Consider the following 15280-nt stretch of genomic DNA (forward strand, 5'->3'; position numbering starts at 1 on the left):
AGCCCTCCGTAGCTAGGCATTGCAGTTAGGGACAGACTGGGCCAAAGCGAGACCTTCTTAAAACGCAGCCAGTCCTGCTGCGCGCTGTGCGCGTTTTCAGCAAAGAGAAGGGCGAGCCCAAGACAAGGCTTTGACCCTTCAAAGAGAAGCCCAGCCAGACGGCGCCAGGCTTCCACGCTCCCTGCGGGCTGCAGTTACTCCTCCCGGCCACTGAGAGGCGATAAGCGGGCGCCAGCATAGTCGGGGATGTTTGACGTTTAGCAGTGTCGTGTCGCCTCGGTGTGACGTTTTCAGCGGTGTCGCGCAGGCGTGACGGGCCGCTTCGTCCCTGGAGCGTCCCAGCGGAAGCGAGGAGTGCGTGGCGTCAGGGTCTTCACCATGGTGCCTGGATTGCCGCTCCCGCCGGAGGTCCAGCTGGCGCAGCGCCTGGCGGGGAACGAGCAGGTGACACGGGACCATGCTGTGCGGAAGCTGCGGAAGTACATCGTGGCCAGGTCGCAGCGGGCCGGAGGTACGCGGGCGGGCGGGCGGCCTCGGAACGTCCGCTGCGTGGGCCCCGCAGGGCCCGGCCTTCGCCTGCGGGTCTCAGGCGGCCCTCGTCGGACTGCGCGCTTTTCCTCCGTTTGTAGCTTCCTGGTGCCCCTCCGTCGGCCCTTACTGTGTACTTAACGGAGTACCTTCTAGTTTTCCGGGACATATCTTTTGCTGAGTGGTTTCTATAATTTTAATCTTCAGAGAGCGACCCCCTGTCGTCAGCCTCAGCGTCCTTGGCTATCCCTTTGCAGATGTAAATTCTATATTCCCTGAGCAGTGCTTTGGCTGAGGTCATGGCTATGTACTTAAGCAAGCGCCACAGAATAGTTTTCCACGCTCCAGTTACAGAGTCTTGGGGGATGCGCCTCACTGAATGATACTGATGTTCTTTGCTAGCCTGAATGAGTAACTTTTCACTGTTCTATCTCTGAGATGTAACAGAAAAATTACAACTCCTTGGCCTAACACTGCGTTAATTATCACTGCATTCACTAAGGGCCACCACCCAGTCCAGAACATGATGACGTTTTGAGTTTAACCCTGTAGGGCTGATACCTGTCGTTTAGCTGGTGCATGGAACTACCGGGGTAGCTCCTCCAGTTACAGGTATGGCCTTTCTGTTGGAGAAGATTTTGGGGAGGGGCTGGCTGCCCAGTTCCTGCACAAGAATACGACTCATGAAGTCGTAGTTCATGAAGTCATGTTTCCTTCCTGGCTCGGGAAGGTGGGTTCCAGGGTCCACTGAGGCTCCCTGTTTCTCATGTGGTGCAGGTGGCTTTACTCCAGATGAGCTCCTGAAGGTGTGGAAGGGACTGTTCTACTGCATGTGGATGCAGGACAAGCCGCTCTACCAGGTGAGTGCATGGGGGTGGGGGTAGCAGAAGAATCTTGACAGGAGTGGATGGTGGACCGATGCCTGTGTCTATCCACCCCTTAACATGGCCGGAGACCTTGGGTAGAGTCACACAACTTAGACCTCTTGTTCTGTGTGGCTGGCAGGACTGAGGCCTGCAGTAGGAAGGTCCTGGCACTTAGGAAGGACGGGAGTGGTTGCCTGGCTTGAGCATCTTGGTGACATGGTGGCAAACCTTGTAGGCCAAGGCGAGCTGAAGTCGCTCGTCTCACATTTAACCCTGCTTTGGTTGGAAACCCAGTGTTGATATAATGGAGGTAAGGGCAGAATCCAGGTCTCCCAGAAGGGATTTTCTCCTGTGGGCCTTTTAGAACAGCAGTCCTCAGCTTGTGAATTGTTTACGCAGTTGGAGGGGCCTTGTGCGCAGATTCCTAACCCATATTCTTGTGCCTGATGAAACAACTGTCGGGCTAGAGAGATGGCTCAGTGGTTAAGATCACTGGCTGCTCTTCCAGAGGTCCTGAGTTCAATTCCCAGCAATCACATGGTGGCTCACAACCCATCCATAACGGAATCTGGTTCTGTCTTCTGGTGTACATAAAAACAATGCACTTGTATACAAAAAATAAATAAATAAATCTTAACTACTTCATTAAAAACAAACAAACAAAATAAACCAAGCGTCTCTTTAGGAGCGGTTCTGGAATCTTAGTCAGTGCTGCTGGGCAGTGCTTAACACTGAGAGACAGAAAGATAGTGATCCATGTGTCTGCTTGGCCCTATTTCCTGCTAGAAGGACGGCTGTGTCTCAAGGCCCCTTTCTACCTTGCCACCATGTCTGGGACAATCACCCTGAGGCCAGCACTGACTCCTGTTTATAGAGCAAGTCTGATGGCTTCCACAGAGTAGGCCTTTTGAAGCAAGGAGCCATGGCAAAGCCTGGAGACCCTGGATGGAGGCCAGCTGGCAGCTGGTTCTTTGTGTGGAGTGAATGGGCATTGGTATCATTTGCTGTCAGAGCACAGCGCCTCAGGGCCTGAAGGTGCTTCCTATCTCCCCTCACAGGAAGAACTAGGAAGGACCATTTCACAGCTCGTCCATGCTTTTCAGACTACAGAGGCACGTGAGTACAACATTAAAGCCAGGCCTGTCCCTATGGACACCAGAGTCCCAGAGATTCCGAGTGACCAGCGGTGTGTTCTCAAGACCTCAAGCTACAATGTGGATGCTTGTGGTATGGAACACAGCCCAGTGCTCAGCCTGCACTCACTCAGTTTACCAAACAGACATGGCCCAGGAGTGAAAGGCAGAGGTATAACACATAGAGACCAGCCCAGTGTCTCGATACCACAGTCTTTAGCTGGGTTCCACCTGATAACCATGACTCTCATTTTCATTGCTATTTCATACAGTAATTTTGCTACTGTTATGAATTGTAATGTAATTATTTGTTTTCCAGCAGTCTTAGGCAACCTCTATAAAAGGGTCATTTGATTCCCAAAGGGGTGGTGACCACAGATGGAGAATTGCTATCTGGGTGTGTTATTACTGTGTAGCTCAGGCTGGCCTTGAACTTGGGAATACTACTTCAACATCTCCAGGCACTAGTATCGTGGATGTGTGTCATGAGCTCAGGAGGTCTCTTTATTTATATGATAAAGAGAGAGTGGCTCTGAGCTCTCTGAGAACTGGCAGGAGAGTTGTTTTGCTGAACACAAAGCTTAAGTGATCACTTGGTTATCTAGTGACCAGGCCACCATGACTGGGCTGTCCGAACAGCCCTTTGCTGGCGTAGGATTTTATGGAACAGGATTTTCCTTTCTTGTGGTCCAGTACCAGGGTTTCCCAGGGCTGGTTCCTCCTTACGAATGGTGCCTTCTCTGGTTGAGTGAGATTGGATACGGTTCACCCTCAAGACCCGCTTCAGTGCTTTGAGCACGGCCCCTCTGTTCATTCTGGTTACATTTTGAAGTACCAAGGGTTTTGGAGCCTCTCTGTAAGATTGGGGGGTGAGGGGAACAGTTCAGACTCTGCCTCTTATATCTGACTCATCTGTTATCTGCAGGGTTAATGTATCTAGTTGGGCAAGTGCCAAGCATCTGCCTACAGTTCTGCTTCAGTGACTCCTTGCTAAAGGTCTAAGCTTGGGTGTTGGGGGCCCTTAGTCCAAGCCAAGGCAGGGACAAAGAGACCTGGGGAAGACCTGTCCCCATTAGTCACTCCTTATCCCAGTACCTTGCTTCTTCTTTGTGTATTTGTTCAGACAACAGAATGACAACTTGATTTAAGCTGTGTTTTGTGGGTTTTCTGTGGAGCCTGGGAACCATCATTTCTGAGCCCTGTGAATGAATGAGGGAGTTCCAGGCTGCCCACGAGGGACTTCTGCAGGCATGCTGTCCCTGTCCCGTTGGCTCTGGTGTTCATGTGTGTGTGTGCTGTCTCCTAGAGCACCTCTTCCTGCGGGCGTTCTGGCAGACCATGATCCGAGAGTGGGTGGGCATCGACAGACTGCGCCTGGACAAGTTCTACATGGTGAGGCACCAAAGTGGGTGACTGATGTGCCCCAGGATGAAGGGGTCAACTGGGGCTGGTTTGGAATGTACGTATAGCACCATGCTGCTATAGCTGGGTGTGTCCCCATCTTACGGTTAGGAGAGCTCAAAGCAGGAGCCTTGCTGTAGCCTTCCTAAAGTAGGGAAAGCCCTTGTGACTGCTGGTAAGCCGCACCCCAGCACATGGCAGAAAGGGGACTTAGTCCCCACTGTCTGAAGATTCTTGTTTAGCTGAGGGCTTGTCTCTTGGACTGCAGTGTTGCTCCTGTTTGCTTTCTTCTCTTGTGTCATGCTCCTCTCGGCCAATGAGTTGCTTTCCAAGGCCCCTTTCCTTTTTTTAAAAATTTGTGTGTGTGTGTGTGTGTGTGTATGAATGAGTTTTGCCTGTGTGTATGTGTACCGCATTCACACTAGATGCCCATGGAGGTCAGAAGGCATGAGATACTCTGGAACTACTTAGGGATGGTTGTGAGCTATGTAGGTGCTGGGAATTGAACTAGCGTCACCTGCAAGAGCAACAAGTGCTCTTAACCACTGAGTCATCTTTCTAGCCTCTTAGGTCCTTTTCATCTGTGCGCATGTGTGACCAAGTCTAGTAGCTCAGCTTGCAGAGGGGCTGACTTTCTTAGTGGTAGCATAGGTAGACACCATAGTCAGGCCTTCAGGGTCCCCTGGCGTGACCTCAGGCCTCTGGTGTGCTCTGTGTACAGTGGCTCTTAGGTTCCATGTAACCTCCATTGTCTTTTTACTGTGACCTGGATCCACAGTGGGCTTATGTTAATATCTGTAGGAAAGCTGTATTAAACACTGAGCCATGTCAAGGGGGAGTGGGCCATCATGGGAATGTTGCTGAGCCATAATTAATGTTGCAGTGGTTCAGAGCAGGGTTTTGCGTGTATCTCTCTCTTCTGGGAAAAGGAGGGCTTTGGTATGGCTTGGGGGAAGTTAGGCCCAGCTTCAGCCTTGGCTTTGTAGTGACTCTGCCTTCCATGAGAAGAGCCCTGACCGTTGTGGTCAGCTCTGATTTGTAGTTCCCACCCATTCAGATTAGCCTGGCTTCCTGTTGCTCAAGAAGCCAAGTGCAGAGATCCACTCTCCAGGCTGGAGTCTTGAGGGCATAGTGTCATGTCCACCAAAATCTATCCTGTCTGTGGCACTCCAGTCATCCACCTTGGGACAGACTGGGGCCTTACTTTGTGGGACACAGGGAAGCTTGGTGACTTGTTGACTGTTCTCTTGCTAACATTCTTTTCTATCCAAGCTCATGAGGATGGTCCTGAGTGAGTCACTGAAGACTGTGAAAACCCAAGGATGGGAAGAAAGGTAGGTTCACACTGAGAGTCAGATTCCACAGGCAGGGTAGGTAGGGGACCTGAATCCCCTGGCTCATCCCAGGAGTCCTGAGTTCCTTTTGTGATTCTTTGGCAGGGAGGTGGCTTTTGTGTTTCTTGGTACAAGTGGTGCTGAGTTAAGCTGTTTTTATAAAGTGAAATGGTTCAGATGATGCTGTCTTCTCCAAACTGTGCTATCCCAGTCATTTCTGTGGTCCGGCAGACTTATGTATGCTGTTCATAACAGATGTACAGCCAAGGGCCTTTTTTTTTAAACAAGCATATGGTGTGGGCAGCTGTGCTGTCAGTGGTCATATTCATCCAGCCCCCTTGCTTTGACCACAATGCTTAGACGGGCTGGCCAGGTCCCTTGAGCAGTGATTGCCTGCGTTCCTATCTGACCTTGACTTCTGTGCAGCAGTGGGCTTCGCCTCCTCTGGGGTTCTGCTTCTCCTCCTGCCCTTTGGGAGACTGAGGCCTAGAGTGCTGCCCTGGGTGCTGCCTGCTCACCTGTGTCCCTGTGTTCTAGCTGGGGGGCACCAGGTTCCAAGCCTGTGGCAGCCCGAGTCCTTATATCACAAAGTGGGTTTCTGAGTGTTTTCATTTAACATTTGTTTTTAAATTTATTTTATATAATGCATTTGATTGCTGTATCTGCATGTACACCTGTGTGCCAGAAGAGGGCAACAGATCCTAGTATAGATGGCCAATGTAATGCCAGGATCACGGGACTCTCAGAGACCATCAGGAGATGACTCAATGCAAGAGCAGGAGAGCTTTATTACAAGAGCAATTGAACTCGGGGCCCAAGTCTCACTGACACAGCAGTAGAGAAGTAGGACCCTGAACCCTGAGTGAGGAAGGTTTTTACAGTAAAAGGGGTTTCCATGACAGCAAGCAGGGGGGTTCATGCCTTGACGTTACAGAATTGGGTAAAAGCCATAGGGGAGAGGTGACCGTTTACATAATCACAATTACCAGGGAGATTGTCTCTATTTTTTATTAAACATTTATTCTGTGAGTTTTCCTGGAGGCCATTGCTTGGAGAGCTAACTTTGTTTTCTTCCAGGTGCACATTCTGTGATATTTCCTGGTATCTCAGTTCAGCTCCAGCTCAAGATGGCTCCTTATTTTAAAATGGAGTCACCCAGGCTAACTTAAACTCTTCACCAACAAGTGATTGCTGGGAATTGAAACTCAGGTCCTCTGGAAGAGTAGACAGTGCTCTTAGCTGCTGAGCCATTTCTCCAGCCCCTCATTTAACATTTTTTAAAAAGTAATGTTTTAACTTTTTTTCTAACTCCTGGGCATCATCAAAAACTCTTAATATTTATTTATTTATTTTGTTGTTGTTCTTTTGGGTTTTTGAGACAGTATCTCTCTACATAGCCCTGGTTGTCCTGTAACTCACTGTGTAGACCAAGCTGGCCTTGAGCTCATAGAAATCTGCTTCTACCTTCCAAGCGCTGGGATTAAAGGTGTGTGCCACCATGCCCAGCAATGGGAAGAGTAATTTTAACTCCAACAAGTAGTTGATTTGGAAGTTCTGAGAGCAATGCAGATGTGTTAGCAGATGTGTCTACAAGGTGCTGCCCAGGGTCTTTTTCTTTCTTTTGTCAGGTGATGGTAGCAAGAGGGTAAAGGCAGAGAAGAAAATTTACTTGGGGTTGTAAAAGTCTGTGTTAGAAAAGTTGACTTTGCATGCCTGAGTTCCGAAAGTAGCACCAGTTGTCAGCAGGGAACTGGCCTTGGGGCACCATGCAAGATTAGGCATCTGCTGTGAAAGCTAGAGCCACTCACCCCAGCCCGCTGGGTTCCTCTCAGAGGATGAGCACATGCTGGGCTGTGGTGTTCAGAGCTACCCTTCTTCAGGGCTGTCTTGCCTCTGGTTTTGAGCAGTTTCCAGTTCAGTCCCTATTGGAGACTTTTGAGACCTGTGGCTCTAAGTCATTTGAGGGTTCAGTGGCCAGTTACTAGTGAACAATTCATTATGGCATTTTAAATTTGGTTAATGTTCTTTGCTTTACTATTAACAACTTCCGCATGGAAGGAGTGCTGGTTTTTGGAGAACACCCAGAAGAGGCCTGGTCCCTCCCTGGCCTGGGTGGAGCCCATGTGATGTGTTTGTTTGGTGTGGCACAGCCTGGCTTAGGTATTTTTTACATGTGGTAGTGTTACCTGGAGCTTGCCTGTCTCCAGTCTCTCGTTGGCTCTTGTGCCTCATTTTATCATTGGCGGCTTCTCTCCCTGAGCCTGGTACAGTATCACTTTTCCTTCTTGGGGTTGGTGACTTCACTGAAGCCGACTGGGGGACCCTGGACAGCATGTGGCGCAGCTCCAGGCTGGTAGGAGTCTACACTGTCAGCAGCTTAGGAGCTTCATGTGCGCCATGTGCTGGCGACTACTCAGGGCTCTGAGACAGTCCGACCTGTGTGCCAGGGAGAGTAGTGACAGTTGTACAGCTTCCTCATGTGGCCAGCCAACTGGCTGTATGGCAGGGCCCGGGAAGCCCATCTGTGGCCTGTGGCCCCAGCCCTTGTTGGTGCCCTTCCTCTTGGCCTCTGGTCTGTTCTGACCTGACACATTTTTCCAAGTAGAGAGGACCAGCAAACAGAGCATCTCAGTGGCCATATTTCCACTTATGCCTTGAAGACACAAAAGGCCTACGTATATTCTCATGTTCTTTATTTGTGACCAAGAGCTAGACTCCTGTCATGTGCCACAGAAACCTGGGTCAGTAGGACTCCTTTGTGCTCCTCAGACCAGCCTCTGGCCTTTGCATGTGGGTGTGAAAAGTCAGGTGTGTTTGTGAATGGTGGTACCTGCCTGCATATGAGTGCTCCTGACAGAACCCATGTGGAGGGAGCAGGGACACCGCTGATCTGCATGGCCACTGCTGTTGTTTCCTTCTCTCTCTCCAGAGGGATTGAGCAGCTACTGGAGCTGCTAACCACTGAGATACTGAAACCTGACAGCCAGGCCCCCAATGGGGTGAAGAGCCACTTCCTAGAAATCTTCCTGGAAGAGCTGACCAAAGTGGGCGCTGCAGAGGTGAGGTGGGCTCAGGTGAGGTCTGTGGGTGGGGTGCATATGCCCAGCATTGAACACACCTCCCATCTCTTGGTTTTCCCACAGCTCACCGCAGACCAGAATCTGCAGTTCATCGACCCCTTCTGCCAGATAGCAGCCTGCACTAAGGAGTAAGTTGTAGGCAGCTCCTGGGGTCTGACCTTTCTCTTTCTCTCTCAGGCTCCAGGGGCCATTGGCTCTCCATGCTGGGAGAGTGGTGTGATGCCTGAGAGTCCGTACCAATGGGCTCTCTGGCTTCTCCTTTACCTCAGTTCCCTAGTTCTGCATAAGATTACTCGGAACATTTTTGAGGCGATTGTGGAGCAGGCTCCTATGGCCATTGAAGACCTGATGAATGAACTGGATACACAGAGTGGGGAGGGTGAAGTGACAGATGGTGATGACGAAGTGACAGATGGTGATGATGAAGTGACAGATGGTGATGACGAAGTGACAGATGGTGATGACGAAGTGACAGATGGTGATGATGAGTCCTCAGAGGATGAGCAGGACCTGGAAGATGCGCCACCTAAGAACCTGCATGCAGGTGAGGAGCCCTGGTCTGTCCTGGGCTGAGATCAGGGCTCTTACTAGGTTGGCCTAGCTATCTCCTGGCTCTTCTCTCCAGAGTCCCTTAATGCATGGCATAAAATACATGCTAGGTTTCTCTCCTAAGTCTGTGTCAGCACTTGACTCCCAGTTTTCAGTTCAGTTCCTGAAGCACTCCTCTAAGGCTGTAATGCTCCCTGGGTGGCGCGTGGCACCCTGACCTCCCTGTTCACAGGAGAGAACAGGTGTTCTCTGGTGTTGTTTCTGTTTTGGGTGGTGTTAGGGATGGAACTCAGGCAACTGCTCAAACCCTGAGTCATGCCCAAGCCCTCATCCTGCTCCTTCACCTGGGATTCTCTGCTTCCAACAGTTGCCTTTCCTTTGTGTCCTCAGTCCTGTCCTTGTCCTCCAGTTAGTCTGTCTGAATACATTGCAGCAAGGGACAAGTAAATGGACTGCACATTCTTCTTGTAAATGGCCCCTGAAGGGCTTTGGGTTTGGGCCAGGCTTCTGGTAGCAGTGGGTCTGGCCTTCTTTTTTTTCTTGACACTGTCATCATGAATTCTCAGGGAGTTCTTGGCATTGCTGCTGTCCTTTCAGCTCTGATGCAGCCCCCTTTTTGCAGGTCATTGGACACACTGCCTGGCCATCCTGTGTGTTTTCCCCGTCTTTCTCTTAACTTTCCTTTCCTGGCGAGTCCCTTTGGTGTCTGCTTATGGCTCAGCAGCCACTCTCCACAGCAAACCACTCTGCAGCTGTTGTCCTTCTTGCCAGAGCATCCCACAGCTCTATTGTCCAGAAGCCCTTCACCTAAAGGCTATGCTGAGTGGGTTGTGGGAGCACACCCTTATAGCCTCAGCACTTGGGGGACTGAGGCAGGAGTGTCCAAGTTCAAGGCCAGCCTGGGCTATAAAGGGAGTGCCAGGCTAGCTAGAGCTGATGTATGAAGGCCCTGTTTCAACTCAGCTCCCCACTGAGAAGGCCTTGCTGTCCAACCCTGTGAGCATACAGCTCGGCTCAGTGCCCCGAGCTGAGCTAAGCATGGCTCCAATGGTCCCTGGCCAAACCCACTGCTGGGACACCTGAATCTGCCTTTGCCGCCCAAGTTGCCTACTGACCTACAGCCCTCTCCTGGAATGCCTTTCCTCATCTCTGCACTATCCTGGAGACCAGCTGCTTATGCCCTTTCCAGCCTGTGCTGCTGCATGATCAAGAGGGTCCTCAGTGCTTTGGTGTTGATATTGGGGCACTCCTATACCAGGCATGAGTTCAGGCTTCATTTTATTTTTAGCCTCCACACACAGGGCTAATCCTGAAGCAGTCAAGGAGCAGGCGTGGGATGATGAGGAAAACTCTGGCCCTGTCCTCCAGGTAGGCATCCATGTGTGGGCTACAAGGTTGGCCTTACCCCAGGAGGAAGAACAGTAACAGGGATGTACAGATAGCCTTCATGGAGGGTGCCTCTAGCGGAGGGATGGGTGATGGGCAGCTGGGCAGCTCTTGGTCAGAGCTGAGAGGTTGATGCAAGGGCTAATGCAGCTGTGCTGCATCTCTATAGCATTCCTTTTGCTTTGAGCAGGTGGCCGGCACCCCTAGGTGTGACCCTGTAATTGGAATGCTGATCTTGAACAGGGTTTGCATTTGGGTCATAGCTCTGAGTCAGCTCAGGAAGTGGGATCAGGCAGATTGGAAAGGTCAGATGTCAGCAAGCTTCAGTACCACAGCCCATCACATGAGTAGGTTTGGCATATTTTGGGTTAAATAAAATGTGTTGGGCTGTTTTCACTTGTCTGGTATGGTTAATAGAGAATGTAAAGTTAGAGAGGACGTTAATCCCTGCACTTCAGAGGTAAGCTCTAGGCCTGCCACATAGTTAAGACTCTGTCTTAAAAAGAAAATAAAGTTAGAAAGCAGCCAGGCGGTGGAGGTGCACTCCTTTAATCCCAGCACTCAGAGGCAGGGATTAAATCTGTGAGTTCGAGGCCAGCCTGGTCTACAGAGTGAGTTCCAGGACAACCAGGGCTACACAGAGAAACTGTGTGTCGAAAAACAAACAAAGAAAAACCCTGTTCTTACTTAATCAGTAAATAGGGGAATCTGATGCTTCTGTGGGAGTGTGTATCCCTGGAGCAGGGTGGTGAGGGCTGCAGGCTTTGCTAGAAGAATGCTGAGTAGGTTGGCTCAGTTCTGGTGGCGGGGCAGAGAATGCCTGTGTTGGCCAAGTGTCTCTTTAGTCCAGGGAGATGGGCTTGTGTGTTCAGGCATGTGAGTATGACTGAACCTTGTATTTTTGCATCTTTTTGAAACAGTTTGACTATAAGGCAGTTGCTGACAGGCTGTTCACGCTCGCCAGTAGACAGAGCACCCCTTCTCAGAACAGGAAGCGCCTCTACAAAGTGATCCAAAAGTGAGTCAAGAGGCCTGGCCTGCCCCTGCTGCAACCTTCATGGCAGTCCGCTGTTTACTTACCACCCAGCACTAGCCCCCCTGCCTTTTCTGGGTGTTGTCCCATGAAATGGCCTGAGCCAGGGGGTGGATATTTGATCACACTGTGAACCCTGAGATTGTGGTATTCACTGGAAAAAGCTATTTGTGGTTGTGGTGTGGCTCAGCCTTAACACATACCTTTAATCCAAGGAGCTTTCTGTTTCCTTATTTTAAACAGGATTATTTTAAACAGGATTTATCAACCATAGGTCAAGAGGTAGAGCAAGCAACCAGTTGACAGGAAGTGACCGTAAATTATTTAAAAAAAAAAAAAAAAAAAAAACAGAGGAAGAAGAAATCAGGACAGATTAAAAGAAACTCATAGGAAGTAGAAGGGAGGGAGTTTGAAGGAGGTTTTTTTGAGACGGTGTGGGAGGAGGATACCTTCTGGGATGCCAGCAGAGTAGAAAGGTCAGCTGGGTGCTTTCTTGCCTCCCTGAGCTAGCAGGCCTTCACCCCAGCATCTGGCTCCTGAGTCTACATTGGTAAAGTCAAATGATTGAGATTTTGTTAAAAACAAGAAGTTAGAACTTAGGAAGGTGTCTCACTGACATGGTCCCTGATGAGGACCATAGTCTGGCAGAGCCACAGCCAGAGTGGTGATGCTGTCTGTCCTCCTCTCTTTCAGGTTGCGGGATCTGGCTGGAGGTAAGGATCTGGTGGGCACTGAGATGGTCCCTCCCCAGAGACAAATGCATGCAAGCATGCACGCACGCACAACTTAGAAAGTGCTGGTGCCTGTGGGATGAAGTGGTTCCCAGCGATCCCTTAGGCATGAGAGCTCTCTGCAGAGGTCTGTGTCTTGGTTGGGGAAGGAGTAGGTTCAGAGGCTCTAGAGCTCTCATTGTTCCTCTGTCTGTGTTTGCTGAGTGGTTTGTAGAATTCATTGCCAGTCCAGCCCCTGGAGGCCTAGTGACCTTTTACTGCCCTGTTCTGTCTTGCTTGTGGAGCCAGCCTAAGTCACCAGAAAATGCGTCGATGCTTCACACAGGCCATGAACTCCTATCCAGTATGTCCAGATAAAGTTCACAACGCAGTGTATGCACTGTGCGTGTGATGGGCTTTTACCAGGGCCCAGGACCGCGGCAGTGCAAAACATTAGTCCCCACGGTGCATGTGCAACCTCATACGCTCTAGCATCATAGCCTGTTTAAGGAATAGACGTGTCCATGAGCCACAGCCTATCTTTCTGCATTGCCCTGGTTCTGAGCTGGCTCTGGGTCTGCCTGTAATGTGGATCTCAGCAGCTCAGTCATTGCTGAACATGCTGAATCTGGTGTGAGAGCAAGTTTGCAGCAGGCAGGTGATATATTCACTCAGCTCCTTGACTGTCACCCTGATTCTCAGGCACTTTCCCTGAAGATGATGTCCCTGAAAAAGCCTACAAGAAGCTGCTGGAAGGGAGACGAGAGCGGAAAAAGAAAAAGAAGCGTGTGCCAAAAGTGCAGCCACAGAATAAGAAAGGTAGGATCCTGGGTGGTGATTAACATATGGGCTCCCTCACCTTCCTTGTCTCCCTGGCTTGTGGCCCTGGCTTTGCTTAAGGCTTCCCTTTATGCACAAATGGTCACTGTGCACCTGGCCTGGGGACCCCATCACCTTCAATCTTCCCTTTTTTTAGTCAGAAGTCTTGCTGTCTGTGGGGACTGTCCTCAGAACTGTGATGCCTGTGCTCTGGCTAGACTACCTCTCTTTGACTCTTGCAGTCTTTGAACGGAGCCTCATTTGTCCTTCTCTATCCTTCGGTGATCTGAGCCTCACCACTCATGTCACTGTTGGTTTCAGGTCCTCTACCCGATAGCCTTCCTAGTGTGTGTGCTGGCTTATGGCACTCTTGCTAAAGACTGTCCAGGCCTCCTGTACATTGTTGGTAGCCCTGCCCTGAGCTGACAGTTTTGTCTTGTGCTAACCTGGGATCCACCCTGGGAAAGGTCACTGGATTCACCCTCTCTGTGGCCCAGCTGTCTGCACACTGAGGCCATCCATATTGGTCCCAGCTGGGTAGTATCTTCTCCCCAGCCTACCCTTGGCCTGGCTCTGGCTTCAGTCTTGCAGATCTAACACAGCAGGTCGAGTTACGTTTGCTGGCCTTGGGGTGCAGGCTGTGGCCCTCTTGTTGGGTAACGATCTCTACCTCTCTTCCTACACCTTCTTCACACCTTACCTGACACCCATGATGAGGCTCACTGTCCACATGACATGGGATGGCCAGTAGCCATGGCTGGTGCTATCCCTGGTACTGGTGTTGCAGCTAGAGTCGGGTGAATGAAACACAATATATTGCCAAGCCTCACTGTGTCCACAGGGGAAAGCGAGACTGAAGAAGCCTCAAGTGCAGGCCCTAGCCCAGGGACAAAGAGGAAGAGAAGCGGGAAGACGGATGAGAAGACTGGCCAAAGAGGGCCTCCCAGGAAGAAGAGGATGCCTAATGCTAGGGCAAAGGGGGCTGGTGTGCAGCAACTAAAGAGGAAGGGGAAACAGTCATTGCAGAGTGAGAAGTAAGGTACATGGCCCAAGCCGGCAATCCTCCTCACTCACCTGGATGAATGAGCAGGGTACCTGAGTATGCTCCTGCAGCCTCTGAATGCCGAGGCTCTGAGCTTCCTACAGGGGGGAGGAGCTGCATGGGGGAGGAGACCCTTTCTTTACTGCCGGCCTTCAAGAATGTGCCTGCCTCAGAGCCACTGCCTGCTACCAGAAATTCACTAAGACGCAAATTTCCACATTTGCTGTACCATTTGCAGCGATCCTAGCCAGAGGCCAGAGGATCTAGAGATTGATTGAGTCCCAGATTAAAACCCTCTCCCTTTCCCAAAGTAAGGGAAACAAAACCATAGCATTCCCCCTATGTAGGCACTTTCACCTCTACCCTGGGCACTCACAAAATAAACTATGGATTTTTTACAGCATATGGCTGCTTGTGCCCTTTGTTTGGACATCTGTGTGGGGGTGGTAGGTGCCACTTCCTGTGTGATGTGTTTATTTTTATCTACTTTCCTGTTTATGTGCATCTGAGAACCCTTACAAAAGAGCCTTCCAGGCGGCTGTGAATTGGTGCTCTATACTCCCACCTCACAAACTTTCACTGTTAAGCGTTTTCAGGAGGTTCCTGTGAGGTGATAGGACCATGGCAGGAAGGCCTGGCTGTTGCCACCACCTCTTTTTGGGACTCTGTAGTGTGTCCGGACACACGTGTTACTCCCGGCGTGTTTGGCTAGCAGTCTCCCTGTGCTGCAGCCTCTGATGTGTGACCTGTCAGCCGCCTCCCCTGCTCCGCAAGAGGTACTTGGAATTGTTTGGCGCATGGTCTTTGCATCCAGCATAGGTCGCTTAGCTCTTCTAAGGGGCACATGCCTGCAGCGTGTTCTGGAGCTTCCTGAGGTAGATAACTTCACTAGAGTATGTTTCTCATTATGGACACTTGGGGTGTCTGCACTGAGCTGTACAGGAGTCTCGTGCTCAGATACAGTGCACTATCACTCGTGTCTTTGCTGCTCTGGGGAGACACTCAGGAGAGGAATTTCCAGGGCAGCTGAAGGACCACCAGGCTTTTCTGAGGTGCGTCACCTTGACCTGTTGCATGTTGTGGCCTTAGGTGTGACATTCCCTGCTCCCGATGCCACCCTGAATACAGGTGCAGCTTCAAGGAAGGTTGTCACCTCGCCTGTCAGTCCATGGCTTTGCTCCCTCCACACAGCCCCGGGGTGTGGGAGTGGCTTGGGTGAGCCGGCAGCACCTTCTGTTCACAGTGTGGGGAAGCTGCCCTGCCCTGTAGGGTGTGGCGGTCCATGCAGAGGCTCGCCTGTTCTACCTTGCCCTTTTCTGGCCAGGCCAGTTGATCTAAGCAGGTGAACAGATTTGGCTCAGCCTCTATAAGCATGTGGTCTCAGCCAGAAGACAGGCCC

The 15280-nt window shown here is 50.8% G+C and overlaps 1 protein-coding gene across 1 annotated transcript; it reads left to right on the forward strand.

Moving 5' to 3' along the window:
- Positions 1 to 308: 308 nt before the first annotated feature.
- Positions 309 to 14284, forward strand: Rrp1 (ribosomal RNA processing 1). Its single transcript, XM_021649663.2, has 13 exons — positions 309 to 511; positions 1306 to 1388; positions 2453 to 2510; positions 3834 to 3919; positions 5201 to 5262; positions 8192 to 8321; positions 8406 to 8470; positions 8612 to 8886; positions 10180 to 10259; positions 11198 to 11295; positions 12004 to 12023; positions 12723 to 12839; positions 13681 to 14284. The coding sequence occupies exons 1-13, from the start codon at positions 379 to 381 to the stop codon at positions 13875 to 13877; spliced, it is 1404 nt and encodes a 467-aa protein (XP_021505338.1). The 5' UTR covers positions 309 to 378; the 3' UTR covers positions 13878 to 14284.
- Positions 14285 to 15280: the final 996 nt, after the last annotated feature.

This window comes from Meriones unguiculatus, chromosome 16 (genome assembly GCF_030254825.1).
Source record: "Meriones unguiculatus strain TT.TT164.6M chromosome 16, Bangor_MerUng_6.1, whole genome shotgun sequence".
NCBI lineage: Eukaryota > Metazoa > Chordata > Mammalia > Rodentia > Muridae > Meriones > Meriones unguiculatus.

Coding starts and splice junctions, on each gene's coding strand:
- Rrp1 (XM_021649663.2), top strand. CDS start 379: ATGGTGCCTGGATTGCCGCTCCCGCCGGAGGTCCAGCTGGCGCAGCGC. Junction 512..1,305: donor CAGGTCGCAGCGGGCCGGAG/GTACGCGGGCGG, acceptor CATGTGGTGCAG/GTGGCTTTACTCCAGATGAG. Junction 12,840..13,680: donor GCAGCCACAGAATAAGAAAG/GTAGGATCCTGG, acceptor CTGTGTCCACAG/GGGAAAGCGAGACTGAAGAA.